This window comes from Oncorhynchus nerka, linkage group LG12 (assembly GCF_034236695.1).
Source record: "Oncorhynchus nerka isolate Pitt River linkage group LG12, Oner_Uvic_2.0, whole genome shotgun sequence".
NCBI classification, from domain to species: domain Eukaryota; kingdom Metazoa; phylum Chordata; class Actinopteri; order Salmoniformes; family Salmonidae; genus Oncorhynchus; species Oncorhynchus nerka.
This window is the reverse complement of record NC_088407.1, coordinates 90,357,415-90,373,971: the sequence shown is the minus strand read 5'-3', so window position 1 is coordinate 90,373,971 and position 16,557 is coordinate 90,357,415. Positions and strand designations below refer to the sequence as shown.

General features: G+C 46.4%; 1 protein-coding gene across 1 annotated transcript in view; it reads right to left on the bottom strand.

Annotated features, from left to right (window-relative positions):
* The window catches only part of LOC115115213 (dynactin subunit 1-like), a 130,481-nt gene extending 119,286 nt beyond the window's left edge, over positions 1-11,195 (bottom strand). Inside the window, exons 1-3 of the mRNA XM_065025966.1 lie at positions 10,954-11,195; positions 5,863-5,883; positions 4,975-5,160 (exon numbers count right to left, since the gene is read on the bottom strand). Coding sequence (XP_064882038.1) covers positions 4,975-5,160; positions 5,863-5,883; positions 10,954-10,983 — 237 coding nt within the window. The 5' untranslated portion in view covers positions 10,984-11,195. The remainder of the gene's footprint in view (positions 1-4,974; positions 5,161-5,862; positions 5,884-10,953) is intronic.
* Positions 11,196-16,557: the final 5,362 nt, after the last annotated feature.

Here is a 16,557-nt window from a genome sequence, read left to right as displayed (position 1 = left end):
GTCACTAAGAGCTGTGAGTCTTTCTGGGTAAGTCTCTAAGAGCTGTGAGTCTTTCTGGGTAAATCTCTAAGAGCTGTGAGTCTTTCTGGGTCAGTCTCTAAGAGCTGTGAGTCTTTCTGGGTAAGTCTCTAAGAGCTGTGAGTCTTTCTGGGTAAATCTCTAAGAGCTGTGAGTCTTTCTGGGTAAGTCTCTAAGAGCTGTGAGGCTTTCTGGGTAAGTCTCTAAGAGCTGTGAGTCTTTCTGGGTAAGTCACTAAGAGCTGTGAGGCTTTCTGGGTAAGTCTCATGGAGGTGTGAGTCTTTCTGGGTAAGTCACTGAGAGCTGTGAGTCTTTCTGGGTAAGTCTCTAAGAGCTGTGAGTCTTTCTGGGTAAGTCACTAAGAGCTGTGAGTCTTTCTGGGTAAATCTCTAAGAGCTGTGAGTCTTTCTGGGTAAGTCTCTAAGAGCTGTGAGTCTTTCTGGGTAAGTCACTAAGAGCTGTGAGTCTTTCTGGGTAAATCTCTAAGAGCTGTGAGTCTTTCTGGGTAAGTCACTAAGAGCTGTGAGTCTTTCTGGGTAAGTCTCTAAGAGCTGTGAGTCTTTCTGGGTAAATCTCTAAGAGCTGTGAGTCTTTCTGGGTAAATCTCTAAGAGCTGTGAGTCTTTCTGGGTAAATCTCTAAGAGCTGTGAGTCTTTCTGGGTAAGTCACTAAGAGCTGTGAGTCTGTCTGGGTAAGTCTCTAAGAGCTGTGAGTCTTTCTGGGTAAGTCACTAAGAGCTGTGAGTCTTTCTGGGTAAGTCACTAAGAGCTGTGAGTCTTTCTGGGTAAGTCACTAAGAGCTGTGAGTCTTTCTGGGTAAGTCTCTAAGAGCTGTGAGTCTTTCTGGGTAAGTCACTGAGAGCTGTGAGTCTTTCTGGGTAAGTCTCTAAGAGCTGTGAGTCTTTCTGGGTAAGTCACTAAGAGCTGTGAGTCTTTCTGGGTAAGTCACTGAGAGCTGTGAGTCTTTCTGGGTAAGTCTCTAAGAGCTGTGAGTCTTTCTGGGTAAGTCACTAAGAGCTGTGAGTCTTTCTGGGTAAGTCACTGAGAGCTGTGAGTCTTTCTGGGTAAGTCTCTAAGAGCTGTGAGTCTTTCTGGGTAAGTCACTAAGAGCTGTGAGTCTTTCTGGGTAAATCTCTAAGAGCTGTGAGTCTTTCTGGGTAAGTCACTAAGAGCTGTGAGTCTTTCTGGGTAAATCTCTAAGAGCTGTGAGTCTTTCTGGGTAAGTCACTAAGAGCTGTGAGTCTTTCTGGGTAAGTCTCTAAGAGCTGTGAGTCTTTCTGGGTCAGTCTCTAAGAGCTGTGAGTCTTTCTGGGTAAGTCTCTAAGAGCTGTGAGTCTTTCTGGGTAAGTCACTAAGAGCTGTGAGTCTTTCTGGGTAAGTCTCTAAGAGCTGTGAGTCTTTCTGGGTAAATCTCTAAGAGCTGTGAGTCTTTCTGGGTCAGTCTCTAAGAGCTGTGAGTCTTTCTGGGTAAGTCTCTAAGAGCTGTGAGTCTTTCTGGGTAAATCTCTAAGAGCTGTGAGTCTTTCTGGGTAAGTCACTAAGAGCTGTGAGGCTTTCTGGGTAAGTCTCATGGAGGTGTGAGTCTTTCTGGGTAAGTCACTGGGAGCTGTGAGTCTTTCTGGGTAAGTCTCTAAGAGCTGTGAGTCTTTCTGGGTAAGTCACTAAGAGCTGTGAGTCTTTCTGGGTAAATCTCTAAGAGCTGTGAGTCTTTCTGGGTAAGTCTCTAAGAGCTGTGAGTCTTTCTGGGTAAGTCACTAAGAGCTGTGAGTCTTTCTGGGTAAATCTCTAAGAGCTGTGAGTCTTTCTGGGTAAGTCACTAAGAGCTGTGAGTCTTTCTGGGTAAGTCTCTAAGAGCTGTGAGTCTTTCTGGGTAAATCTCTAAGAGCTGTGAGTCTTTCTGGGTAAATCTCTAAGAGCTGTGAGTCTTTCTGGGTAAATCTCTAAGAGCTGTGAGTCTTTCTGGGTAAGTCACTAAGAGCTGTGAGTCTTTCTGGGTAAGTCACTGAGAGCTGTGAGTCTTTCTGGGTAAGTCACTGAGAGCTGTGAGTCTTTCTGGGTAAGTCTCTAAGAGCTGTGAGTCTTTCTGGGTAAGTCACTAAGAGCTGTGAGTCTTTCTGGGTAAGTCACTAAGAGCTGTGAGTCTTTCTGGGTAAGTCACTAAGAGCTGTGAGTCTTTCTGGGTAAGTCTCTAAGAGCTGTGAGTCTTTCTGGGTAAGTCACTGAGAGCTGTGAGTCTTTCTGGGTAAGTCTCTAAGAGCTGTGAGTCTTTCTGGGTAAGTCACTAAGAGCTGTGAGTCTTTCTGGGTAAGTCACTGAGAGCTGTGAGTCTTTCTGGGTAAGTCTCTAAGAGCTGTGAGTCTTTCTGGGTAAGTCACTAAGAGCTGTGAGTCTTTCTGGGTAAGTCACTGAGAGCTGTGAGTCTTTCTGGGTAAGTCTCTAAGAGCTGTGAGTCTTTCTGGGTAAGTCACTAAGAGCTGTGAGTCTTTCTGGGTAAATCTCTAAGAGCTGTGAGTCTTTCTGGGTAAGTCTCTAAGAGCTGTGAGTCTTTCTGGGTAAGTCACTAAGAGCTGTGAGTCTTTCTGGGTAAATCTCTAAGAGCTGTGAGTCTTTCTGGGTAAGTCACTAAGAGCTGTGAGTCTTTCTGGGTAAGTCTCTAAGAGCTGTGAGTCTTTCTGGGTAAATCTCTAAGAGCTGTGAGTCTTTCTGGGTAAATCTCTAAGAGCTGTGAGTCTTTCTGGGTAAGTCACTAAGAGCTGTGAGTCTTTCTGGGTAAGTCACTGAGAGCTGTGAGTCTTTCTGGGTAAGTCTCTAAGAGCTGTGAGTCTTTCTGGGTAAGTCACTAAGAGCTGTGAGTCTTTCTGGGTAAGTCTCTAAGAGCTGTGAGTCTTTCTGGGTAAATCTCTAAGAGCTGTGAGTCTTTCTGGGTAAATCTCTAAGAGCTGTGAGTCTTTCTGGGTAAGTCACTAAGAGCTGTGAGTCTTTCTGGGTAAGTCACTGAGAGCTGTGAGTCTTTCTGGGTAAGTCTCTAAGAGCTGTGAGTCTTTCTGGGTAAGTCACTAAGAGCTGTGAGTCTTTCTGGGTAAGTCACTGAGAGCTGTGAGTCTTTCTGGGTAAATCTCTAAGAGCTGTGAGTCTTTCTGGGTAAGTCTCTAAGAGCTGTGAGTCTTTCTGGGTAAGTCTCTAAGAGCTGTGAGTCTTTCTGGGTAAGTCTCTAAGAGCTGTGAGTCTTTCTGGGTAAGTCTCTAAGAGCTGTGAGTCTTTCTGGGTCAGTCTCTAAGAGCTGTGAGTCTTTCTGGGTAAGTCACTGAGAGCTGTGAGTCTTTCTGGGTAAGTCTCTAAGAGCTGTGAGTCTTTCTGGGTAAATCTCTAAGAGCTGTGAGTCTTTCTGGGTAAGTCTCTAAGAGCTGTGAGTCTTTCTGGGTCAGTCTCTAAGAGCTGTGAGGCTTTCTGGGTAAATCTCTAAGAGCTGTGAGTCTTTCTGGGTAAATCTCTAAGAGCTGTGAGTCTTTCTGGGTAAGTCTCTAAGAGCTGTGAGTCTTTCTGGGTCAGTCTCTAAGAGCTGTGAGGCTTTCTGGGTAAATCTCTAAGAGCTGTGAGTCTTTCTGGGTCAGTCTCTAAGAGCTGTGAGGCTTTCTGGGTAAATCTCTAAGAGCTGTGCTGGATTGTACAATATTTGCATATTATTCTTCAAGCTCTGTCAAGCTGGTTGTTGATCACTGCTAGACATTCATTTTCATTTTCCATTTTTAAGTCTTGGATTTTCAAGCAGATTTAAGTCAAACCTGTAACTTGGCCACTCAGGAACATTCAATGTCGTTTAATATTCCATTTAAAAAAATCAGCCGTTTCCAGCTACAATAGTTATTTACAACATTAACAATGTCTACACTGTATTTCTGATAAATTTGATGTTATTTTAAAATTGACCATTTTCTTTGTTGCTTTTCTTTGAATAAAAAGGACATTTCTAAGTGACCCCAAACTTTTGAACGATTGTGTTGTTTGATATATATATGCATGTATATAATTATATTGGACAAGTTATCCTTCATCACATGACACTATTTGTCTTGTATCCAATGCATTTAGTTTACATTAGGAAGAAGTAGCGTTCTAATTTAGTTTAGTAATTTAGTATTAACCTTTCGATATTTGTTATCAACGAAAAAAAGAATCATGAACATCGGTGTCATTTTATAATATGCACGGGCGTGAAATGTGTGCGGATGAACCCCAAAACAGCAGTTCTATTGTAATAGTAGCTACACAGAGAAACTAATCTGGCTATTCGTCATTCTTAAACAGGTGATTTATTCCCTCGTTTGCAAACATGCGAGTTCCCCTGTCATGTCCACAACGATGCAACAGCAAACCAGCAACGTCAGAATACTTGATACTTGCTGATATGAGGACGATTGGTTTGTAGAACCTTTCCCCCAATGAATCTCCGATCGTGCTGCTCAGACCAAAGCCCACTAGATACAGTAGCGCGTTGTTATACTGTAGCCTTAAAAAACACTGCTTCCAGCCGCCCCCTGGTGGCCATTATACATGTTAAATATTTATTCAAATCCTCCTGCGATGAAATTTGGGCACATTAAAATCCGAACTCTGTACTACAGAGTATAGCTAACATTTACACACTTAGACACCAGGTAAAATTAGTCTTTAAAAACATACAGAATCTTTTTAGCTATTTGCTATAGCCTCCCGGGTGGCGCAGTGGTCTAAGGCATCGCAGTGCCACCAGAGATTCTGGGTTCTCCATGAAATGATGGAGAAAAAAATGGCTTACTATATATTGATATTGTACACATCTAACCCAAGACAGTACACCTGTTAACAGGTGACTAAATGAGGAAGAACAGCTTGTGTTTACTGTGTCATTACACCTGAGGGTATTACATCACTCCAGTATCACAGTGGGTCATACAGTACAGTTAGTCATCCACTGTACCTTGCTGGGGAGTGGAGGTGGGGGGGCTGAAGGGGAGAGGAGCCCCCCGGGTGAGGGGATGATGGGGGCCCCCAGGGGGGTCTGTGCCGGGGTGGAAGGCTCGCTGCTGCTCATCTCTCCAGCCGAGGCAGACACAGACCCAGAGGGCCCCGCCTTGGAGGCTCCGGTTCCCGCAGGACGGCTGGGCTGGAGGGGGAGAGAGGAAGAGAGAGAGAGAGAGAGGAGAGAGAGGGAGAGAGAGAGGGGGAGAGAGGAGGAGAGAGGAGAGAGAGGAAGAGAGGGAGAGGAGGAAAGGGAGAGAGAGAGAGGAGAGAGAGAGAGAGGAAGGGAGAGAGAGAGAGAGAGAGGAAGGGAGAGAGGGAGAGGAGAGAGAGAGAGAGGGGAGGGGAGAGGAGGAAAGGGAGAGGGAGAGAGAGAGGAGAGAAAGAGAGGAGGAGAGAGAGAGAGAGAGAGAGGAGGGGAGAGGAGGAAAGGGAGAGAGAGAGAGAGAGGAGAGAGAGAGAGAGGAGGAAAGGGAGAGAGAGAAAGAGAGGAGAGAGAGAGAGAGGAGGAAAGGGAGAGAGAGAGGAGTAGAGAATATATAAAGAGAGGAGGAGAGAGAGGAAGGTTAGACCATCATGTCCCCAGTAAGGGGTTAGACACCGGGGACCAGACAAACACATCACTGTGAAATTTGGTATAGAAAATGTCATGTCTGGCAAAGCTTCTGACATTCACCAGAAGACAGATGGATTAATACAGACCTATGTAATAAAAATATTAGTTATGAGTGAGAAAAAATATATATATATATATAAAGAATAAAAAGAAAGATAAAAGTTTGAAAAAAATACTGAGTTCACTCAAGAAGTTAAGGAACAAAATGCCTCTGTAGAAGATTGGGCTCACCTTGGGCCTTCTGGCCGTAGTCTGAAGAGCAGTGGAGAGGACAAGACAGGAGAGGAGAAGACAGGAAGAGAGAGAGAGGAGAAGACAGGAAGAGAGAGGAGAAGACAGGAAGAGAGAGGAGAGGAGAAGAGAAGACAGGAAGAGAGAGGAGAGGAGAAGAGAAGACAGGAAGAGAGAGGAGAGGAGAAGACAGGAAGAGAGAGGAGAGGAGAAGAGAGGAAGAGAGAGGAGAGGAGAAGACAGGAAGAGAGAGGAGAGGAGAAGAGAGGAAGAGAGAGGAGAGGAGAAGAGAGGAAGAGAGAGGAGAGGAGAAGACAGGAAGAGAGAGGAGAGGAGAAGAGAGAGAGAGGAGAGGTTAGGAGAGGAAGAGAGAGGAGAGGAGAAGACAGGAAGAGAGAGGAGAGGAGAAGAGAGGAAGAGAGAGGAGAGGAGAGGTTAGGAGAGGAAGAGAGAGGAGAGGAAGAGAGAGGAAGAGAGAGGAGAGATAAGGAGAAGAAGAGAGAGGAGGGGAAGAGAGAGGAGAGGTTAGGAGAAGAAGAGCAGTGGAGAGGACAAGAGAGGAGAAGAGAAGACATGAAGAGAGAGGAGAGGAGAAGAGAGGAAGAGAGAGGAGAGGAGAAGAGAGGAAGAGAGAGAGAGGAAGAGAGAGAGAGGAGAGGTTAGGAGAGGAAGAGAGAGGAGAGGAGAAGAGAGGAAGAGAGAGAGAGGAGAGGTTAGGAGAGGAAGAGAGAGGAGAGGAAGAGAGAGGAAGAGAGAGGAGAGGTTAGGAGAAGAAGAGAGAGGAGGGGAAGAGAGAGGAGAGGTTAGGAGAAGAAGAGAGAGGAGAGGTTAGGAGAAGAAGAGAGAGGAGAGGTTAGGAGAGGAAGAGAGAGGAAAGGTTATGAGAGGAAGAGAGAGGAGAGGTTATGAGAGGAAGAGAGAGGAGAGGTTAGGAGAAGAAGAGAGACGAGAGGTTAGGATAGGAAGAAAGAGGAGAGGTTAGGAGAAGAAGAGAGAGGAGAGGAAGAAATAGGAGAGGTTAGGAGAGGAAGAGAGGAGAGGTTAGGAGAGGAAGAGATAGGAGAGAGGAGAGGTTAGGAGAGGAAGAAATAGGAGAGGTTAGGAGAGGAAGAGATAGGAGAGGAAGAGACAGGAAGAGAGGAGAGGTTAGGACAGGAAGAGGAGGAGAGGTTAGGAGAGGAAGAGGAGGAGAGGTCAGGAGAGGAAGAGATACGAGAGGATAGGAAGAGACATGAAGAGATAGGAGAGGAAGAGGAGGAGAGTTTAGGAGAGGAAAAGACAGGAAGAGATAGAAGAGGAAGAGAGAGAAGAGGAAGAGATTAGGAGAGGAAGAGAGGGCAGATTAGGGGAGGAAGATATAAGAGAGGTTAGGAGAGTTAAAGACAGGAAGAGATAGGAGAGGAGAGGACGAGACAGGAAGAGATAGGAGAGGAGAGGAGAGGAAGAGAGAGGAGAGGAAGAGACAGGAAGAGAGAGGAGAAAAGCACCAACAGAAGGGTTAGTGGCTGAAACCAGGTATAACATCAGTACAGTCAGATCAGCTGATGAGGAAAAGACAGGAGTCTGACAACCACATCACATGTTGTCTAAAGCATAACACTGCCATTCATCACCTTCTGAGTTGTTCTACAAATGTCTCCAACGCAAGACAATTCAACAGGTTATAGCAGGATGAACAGGTTATAGCATGATGAACAGGTTATAGCATGATGAACAGGTTATAGCATGATGAACAGGTTATAGCATGATGTACAGGTTATAGCAGGATGAACAGGTTATAACATGATGAACAGGTTATAGCAGGATGAACAGGTTATAACATGATGAACAGGTTATAGCATGATGAACAGGTTATAGCATGATGTACAGGTTATAGCATGATGTACAGGTTATAGCATGATGAACAGGTTATAGCAGGATGAACAGGTTATAGCAGGATGTACAGGTTATAGCATGATGAACAGGTTATAGCAGGATGAACAGGTTATAACATGATGAACAGGTTATAGCATGATGTACAGATTATAGCAGGATGAACAGGTTATAGCATGATGAACAGGTTATAGCATGATGAACAGGTTATAGCATGATGAACAGGTTATAGCAGGATGTACAGGTTATAGCAGGATGAACAGGTTATAGCAGGATGAACAGGTTATAACATGATGAACAGGTTATAGCATGATGAACAGGTTATAGCAGGATGAACAGGTTATAGCATGATGAACAGGTTATAGCATGATGAACAGGTTATAGCAGGATGAACAGGTTATAGCATGATGAACAGGTTATAGCATGATGTACAGGTTATAACAGGATGAACAGGTTATAGCAGGATGTACAGGTTATAACAGGATGAACAGGTTATAGCAGGATGTACAGGTTATAACAGGATGAACAGGTTATAGCATGATGAACAGGTTATAGCAGGATGTACAGGTTATAACAGGATGAACAGGTTATAGCATGATGAACAGGTTATAGCAGGATGAACAGGTTATAGCATGATGAACAGGTTATAGCAGGATGAACAGGTTATAGCAGGATGAACAGGTTATAGCATGATGAACAGGTTATAGCAGGATGAACAGGTTATAGCATGATGAACAGGTTATAACATGATGAACAGGTTATAGCAGGATGAACAGGTTATAGCAGGATGAACAGGTTATAGCATGATGAACAGGTTATAGCAGGATCCCAGGACACCACACTGATTGTTTTATTGGCGATTGTCCGCTGAGCTAGAGTGCCTCTTGTTCTAACATTCCTCCTGAAAGCCTCTGTGTCTGGCAGTTGGTCTCTGGCCACACATAGTTCAACCTCAGTGAGACAAAGAGACAGAGACTATCTGATAAATGACTGGTACCACCAGCGTCTTTCTGATAAATGACTGCATTGTGTCCGTAGGGGGAAACAACATGTCTGATACAGACAAGAGGGAGTGAACCGTAACCCTAACTCCTCTGACCCCACCGATGGGGTGAACCGTAACCCTAACTCCTCTGACCCCACCGATGGGGTGAACCGTAACCCTAACTCCTCTGACCCCACCGATGGGGTGAACCGTAACCCTAACTCCTCTGACCCCACCGATGGGGTGAACCGTAACCCTAACTCCTCTGACCCCACCGATGGGATGAACCGTAACCCTAACTCCTCTGACCCCACCGATGGGGTGAACCGTAACCCTAACTCCACTGACCCCACCGATGGGGTGAACCGTAACCCTAACTCCATCTGACCCCACCGATGGGGTGAACCGTAACCCTAACTCCTCTGACCCCACCGATGGGGTGAACCGTAACCCTAACTCCTCTGACCCCACCGATGGGGTGAACCGTAACCCTAACTCCTCTGACCCCACCGATGGGGTGAACCGTAACCCTAACTCCTCTGACCCCACTGATGGGGTGAACCGTAACCCTAACTCCTCTGACCCCACCGATGGGGTGAACCGTAACCCTAACTCCTCTGAACCCCACCGATGGGGTGAACCGTAACCCTAACTCCTCTGACCCCACCGATGGGATGAACCGTAACCCTAACTCCTCTGACCCCACCGATGGGGTGAACCGTAACCCTAACTTCTCTGACCCCACCGATGGGGTGAACCGTAACCCTAACTCCTCTGACCCCACCGATGGGGTGAACCGTAACCCTAACTCCTCTGACCCCACCGATGGGGTGAACCGTAACCCTAACTCCACTGACCCCACCGATGGGGTGAACCGTAACCCTAACTCCTCTGACCCCACCGATGGGGTGAACCGTAACCCTAACTCCTCTGACCCCACCGATGGGGTGAACCGTAACCCTAACCGCACTGACCCCACCGATGGGGTGAACCGTAACCCTAACTCCTCTGACCCCACCGATGGGGTGAACCGTAACCCTAACTCCTCTGACCCCACCGATGGGGTGAACCGTAACCCTAACTCCTCTGACCCCACCGATGGGATTTAGTTAGATCACTACACTGGTACAAAAAAGGGTTCCAAAAAGGGTTCTTCGGATGTCACCGTAGGAGAACCCTTTTTGGTTCCAGGTGGAACCCTTTTTGGTTCCAGGTAGAACCCTTTTTGGTTCCAGGTAGAAACCCTCTGTTGAAAGGGATCCTCACGGAACCCAAAAGGGTTCTACCTGGAACCAAAAGAGTTCTACCTGGAACCAAAAAGGGTTCTACCTGGACCCAAAAGAGTTCTACAGCTAGGTCTTATTATGGACTGGTATGTAAAACAGCTAGGTCTTATTATGGACTGGTATGTAACACAGCTAGGTCTTATTATGGACTGGTATGTAAAACAGCTAGGTCTTATTATGGACTGGTATGTAAAACAGCTAGGTCTTATTATGGACTGGTATGTAAAACAGCTAGGTCTTATTATGGACTGGTATGTAAAACAGCTAGGTCTTATTATGGACTGGTATGTAAAACAGCTAGGTCTTATTATGGACTGGTATGTAAAACAGCTAGGTCTTATTATGGACTGGTATGTAAAACAGCTAGGTCTTATTATGGACTGGTATGTAAAACAGCTAGGTCTTATTATGGACTGGTATGTAAAACAGCTAGGTCGTATTATGGACTGGAGCTGTTAACATATTCTAATGAGCTGTTAACACATTCTAATGAGCTGGTAACATATTCTAATGAGCTGTTAACACATTCTAATGAGCTGTTAACATATTCTAATGAGCTGTTAACACATTCTAATGAGCTGTTAACACATTCTAATGAGCTGTTAACATATTCTAATGAGCTGTTAACATGTTCTAATGAGCTGTTAACACATTCTAATGCACTGTATTCTAATGAGCTGGTAACATATTCTAATGAGCTGTTAACACATTCTAATGAGCTGTTAACATATTCTAATGAGCTGTTAACATAACCAAGGAGCTATATTCTACATAGGCAGATAATTATACAACAACAATATCAAGCAGACACGTTTACATAATCCCCTAATGAAATGAGGTATGGATTAAGCACCTATCTAGTTCACAGCTCCGTTAACACACATTTACCAACCAAAAGATGACAAAAACAACATCCCATAATAAACATCATCAGATAGTGCTCTGTACCTTCCTGGGGGCAGGAGTCTGTCTCATCATATTGGCAAGAGAAGAAGAGACACACACACGGTCACACACACGGTCACACACACGGTCACACACACACACACACACTAGGATGAGAGATACTCAGTTACACATTGTGAGAGCACACAGACGGACAGACAGACAGACAGACAGACAGACAGACGGTCAGACGGCCAGTCAGTGAGGTAGGCAGACAGACAGCCAACAGACAGCAGGCAGTAGCAGCTCAGTTCAGCTCAGACAGGGAAGGAAGCTGTAGCCTGTGCAAATGGCCGCAGATCAGACTCCTTTTTGTTTCTCGCAGCCAGCCCCTCTATAAACCTTTCTGTTTAGTCCTTTCTGTTCCATCCGTGATACAGGGTTGGGTTGCCAGTCGTATAATCACAACGCTCGACTCTGCTCTGCAGGGTTGCCAGATTGTATAGTTTCCTTCCTCAGACCTTCCCTCTTCTCTGTCTGATTAATTCTCTCTCTCTGATCTGGCATCCTACTGTGATGAAAAAGGCTAATGCTGTTCTGTTCACCATCCACCTCTCTGTTCTGTTCACACAGAGAAACCTCCCCTCTCCGGCTCGCTCTATCGCTCTCCTGCTCTGTGTCCCTCCTTTTCTCTCTCTCACTCACTCTCAATCTTCCCCTTGCTCTCTCCTGTACTCGGTCCCTCCCTTTCTCTCTCTTTCTCTCTCCTGCTCTCTGTGTCTCTCTTTCTCTCTTGTGTTCATGGTGATCTGCCAACCACTACCCTGCTCGTACATTACATCATTACTCTGCCCCCCTCCCAGACAGATGGGCAGAGAAGTGGGAGGAGTGAGTTCGTGAGAGGGGGAAGGAGGAGAGAGGTGAAGAGCAGGAGAGGGAGATGGAGAGAGGGGAGGGAGGAGAGAGCTGGAGAGCAGGAGAAGGGAGGTGGAGAGAGGGGAGGGAGGAGAGAACTGGAGAGCAGGAGAAGGGAGGTGGAGAGAGGGGGGAGGAGAGAGCTGGAGAGCAGGAGAAGGGTGGTGGAGAGAGGGGAGGGAGGGAGGAGAGAGCTGGAGAGCAGGAGAAGGGAGGTGGAGGGGGTAGAGCTGGAGAGCAGGAGAAGGGAGGTGGAGAGAGGGGGAGGAGAGAGCTGGAGAGCAGGAGAAGGGAGGTGGAGAGAGGGGGAGGAGAGAGCTGGAGATGGGGAGGAGAGAGCTGGAGAGAGGGGAGGGAGGAGCGATGTGGAGAGAGGGGGAGAGAGGGGAGGTAGGAGAGATGTGGAGAGAGGGGGAGAGAGGGGAGGTAGGAGAGATGTGGAGAGGGGGAGAGAGGGGAGGTAGGAGAGATGTGGAGAGGAGAGGGAGAAGAAAGAGAAATAAAGACAAATAAAATGAGCAGAGCGAGGGTAGAGGAGGGGTAAGGTGCTGTGTTGAAGGGAGGGTAGAGGAGGGGTAAGGTGCTGTGTTGAAGGGAGGGTAGAGGAGGGGTAAGGTGCTGTGTTGAAGGGAGGGTAGAGGAGGGGTAAGGTGATGTGTTGAAGGGAGGGTAGAGGAGGGGTAAGGTGTTGTGTTGAAGGGAGGGTAGAGGAGGGGTAAGGTGTTGTGTTGAAGGGAGGGTAGAGGAGGGGTAAGGTGATGTGTTGAAGGGAGGGTAGAGGAGGGGTAAGGTGCTGTGTTGAAGGGAGGGTAGAGGAGGGGTAGGGGTAAGGTGATGTGTTGAAGGGAGGGTAGAGGAGGGGTAAGGTGCTGTGTTGAAGGGAGGGTAGAGGAGGGGTAAGGTGTTGTGTTGAAGGGAGGGTAGAGGAGGGGTAAGGTGTTGTGTTGAAGGGAGGGTAGAGGAGGGGTAAGGTGATGTGTTGAAGGGAGGGTAGAGGAGGGGTAAGGTGCTGTGTTGAAGGGAGGGTAGAGGAGGGGTAAGGTGATGTGTTGAAGGGAGGGTAGAGGAGGGGTAAGGTGCTGTGTTGAAGGGAGGGTAGAGGAGGGGTAAGGTGCTGTGTTGAAGGGAGGGTAGAGGAGGGGTAAGGTGATGTGTTGAAGGGAGGGTAGAGGAGGGGTAAGGTGCTGTGTTGAAGGGAGGGTAGAGGAGGGGTAAGGTGATGTGTTGAAGGGAGGGTAGAGGAGGGGTAAGGTGCTGTGTTGAAGGGAGGGTAGAGGAGGGGTAAGGTGATGTGTTGAAGGGAGGGTAGAGGAGGGGTAAGGTGATGTGTTGAAGGGAGGGTAGAGGAGGGGTAAGGTGATGTGTTGAAGGGAGGGTAGAGGAGGGGTAAGGTGATGTGTTGAAGGGAGGGTAGAGGAGGGGTAAGGTGATGCCAGTCTCTCCTGTATCCTAGCAACATGTAGCACATAGGGATGTGTGAACTTTACTCCTCAGCCTGAAGCGGCGCCAGTGAATAGCTGTTCTTGTGGGGCCGACTGATAAGATGCTTCAGGAGGGCCAGTGAATAGCTGTTCTTGTGGGGCCGACTGATAAGATGCTTCAGGAGGGCCAGTGAATAGCTGTTCTTGTGGGGCCGACTGATAAGATGCTTCAGGAGGGCCAGTGAATAGCTGTTCTTGTGGGGCCGACTGATAAGATGCTTCAGGAGGGCCAGTGAATAGCTGTTCTTGTGGGGCCGACTGATAAGATGCTTCAGGAGGGCCAGTGAATAGCTGTTCTTGTTGGGCCGACTGATAAAATGCTTCAGGAGGGCCAGTGAATAGCTGTTCTTGTGGGGCCAACTGATAAGATGCTTCAGGAGGGCCAGTGAATAGCTGTTCTTGTGGGGCCGACTGATAAGATGCTTCAGGAGGGCCAGTGAATAGCTGTTCTTGTTGGGCCGACTGATAAGATGCTTCAGGAGGGCCAGTGAATAGCTGTTCTTGTGGGGCCGACTGATAAGATGCTTCAGGAGGGCCAGTGAATAGCTGTTCTTGTGGGGCCGACTGATAAGATGCTTCAGGAGGGCCAGTGAATAGCTGTTCTTGTGGGGCCGACTGATAAGATGCTTCAGGAGGGCCAGTGAATAGCTGTTCTTGTTGGGCCGACTGATAAAATGCTTCAGGAGGGCCAGTGAATAGCTGTTCTTGTGGGGCCAACTGATAAGATGCTTCAGGAGGGCCAGTGAATAGCTGTTCTTGTGGGGCCGACTGATAAGATGCTTCAGGAGGGCCAGTGAATAGCTGTTCTTGTTGGGCCGACTGATAAGATGCTTCAGGAGGGCCAGTGAATAGCTGTTCTTGTGGGGCCAACTGATAAGATGCTTCAGGAGGGCCAGTGAATAGCTGTTCTTGTGGGGCCGACTGATAAGATGCTTCAGGAGGGCCAGTGAATAGCTGTTCTTGTGGGGCCGACTGATAAGATGCTTCAGGGGGGCCAGTGAATAGCTGTTCTTGTGGGGCCGACTGATAAGATGCTTCAGGAGGGCCAGTGAATAGCTGTTCTTGTGGGGCCGACTGATAAGATGCTTCAGGAGGGCCAGTGAATAGCTGTTCTTGTTGGGCCGACTGATAAGATGCTTCAGGAGGGCCAGTGAATAGCTGTTCTTGTGGGGCCAACTGATAAGATGCTTCAGGAGGGCCAGTGAATAGCTGTTCTTGTGGGGCCGACTGATAAGATGCTTCAGGAGGGCCAGTGAATAGCTGTTCTTGTGGGGCCGACTGATAAGATGCTTCAGGGGGGCTAGTGAATAGCTGTTCTTGTGGGGCCGACTGATAAGATGCTTCAGGGGGGCCAGTGAATAGCTGTTCTTGTGGGGCCGACTGATAAGATGCTTCAGGAGGGCCAGTGAATAGCTGTTCTTGTGGGGCCGACTGATAAGATGCTTCAGGAGCGTGGCTATGTGTGCAAGGCAGAGGTACCAGGTTAGAGCTCGGTGCTGTTCTTCATCCTCAATGTTCAGTACCAGCAGCTCAACTAAGTTGCTCAACTCATTAGGATACTTCAGTCTGATTATGTGTTATTACCCACAAACTGTACCAGTAACTAGATATTACCAACCCTCAGTACCAGTGACTAGTTATTACCCACTAACTGTACCAGTAACTAGTTATTACCTACCCTATGTACCAGTAACTAGTTATTACCCACTAACTGTACCAGTAACTAGTTATTACCTACCCTATGTAACAGTAACTAGTTATTACCCACTAACCGTACCAGTAACTAGTTATTACCTACCCTCTGTACCAGTAACTAGATATTACCCACTAACTGTACCAGTAACTAGTTATTACCCACTAACTGTACCAGTAACTAGTTATTACCTACCCTCTGTACCAGTAACTAGATATTACCCACTAATTCTTGTTACTGTACCAGTAACTAGTTATTACCCACTAACTGTACAAGTAACTAGATATTACCCACTCTCTGTACCAGTAACTAGTTATTACCCACTAACTGTACCAGTAACTAGTTATTACCTACCCTATGTAACAGTAACTAGTTATTACCCACTAACTGTACCAGTAACTAGTTATTACCTACCCTATGTACCAGTAACTAGTTATTACCCACAAACTCTACCAGTAACTAGTTATTACCAACCCTCTATACCAGTAACTAGTTATTACCTACCCTCTGTACCAGTAACTAGTTATTACCCACTAACTGTACCAGTAACTAGATATTACCAACCCTCTGTACCAGTAACTAGTTATTACCCACTAACTGTACCAGTAACTAGTTATTACCCACTAACTGTACCAGTAACTAGTTATTATCCACTCTCTGTACCAGTAACTAGTTATTACCCACTAACTGTACCAGTAACTAGTTATTACCAACCCTCTGTACCAGTACTAGTTATTACCTACCCTATGTACCAGTAACTAGTTATTACCTACCCTATGTAACAGTAACTAGTTATTACCCACTCTCTGTACCAGTAACTAGATATTACCTACCCTCTGTACCAGTAACTAGTTATTACCCACTAACTGTTCCAGTAACTAGTTATTACCCACTAACTGTACCAGTAACTAGTTATTACCCACTCTCTGTACCAGTAACTAGTTATTACCTACCCTATGTAACAGTAACTAGTTATTACCCACTCTCTGTACCAGTAACTAGATATTACCTACCCTCTGTACCAGTAACTAGTTATTACCCACTAACTGTACCAGTAACTAGTTATTACCCACTAACTGTACCAGTAACTAGTTATTACCCACTAACTGTACCAGTAACTAGTTATTACCCACTAACTGTACCAGTAACTAGTTATTACCCACTAACTGTACCAGTAACTAGTTATTACCTACCCTCTGTACCAGTAACTAGTTATTACCCACTAACTGTACCAGTAACTAGTTATTACCCACTAACTGTACCAGTAACTAGTTATTACCCACTAACTGTACCAGTAACTAGTTATTACCTACCCTCTGTACCAGTAACTAGTTATTACCCACTAACTGTACAGTAACTAGTTATTACCCACTAACTGTACCAGTAACTAGTTATTACCTACCCTCTGTACCAGTAACTAGATATTACCCACTAATTCTTGTTACTGTACCAGTAACTAGTTATTACCCACTAACTGTACCAGTAACTAGTTATTACCTACCCTCTGTACCAGTAACTAGTTATTACCCACTAACTGTACCAGTAACTAGTTATTACCCACTAACTGTACCAGTAACT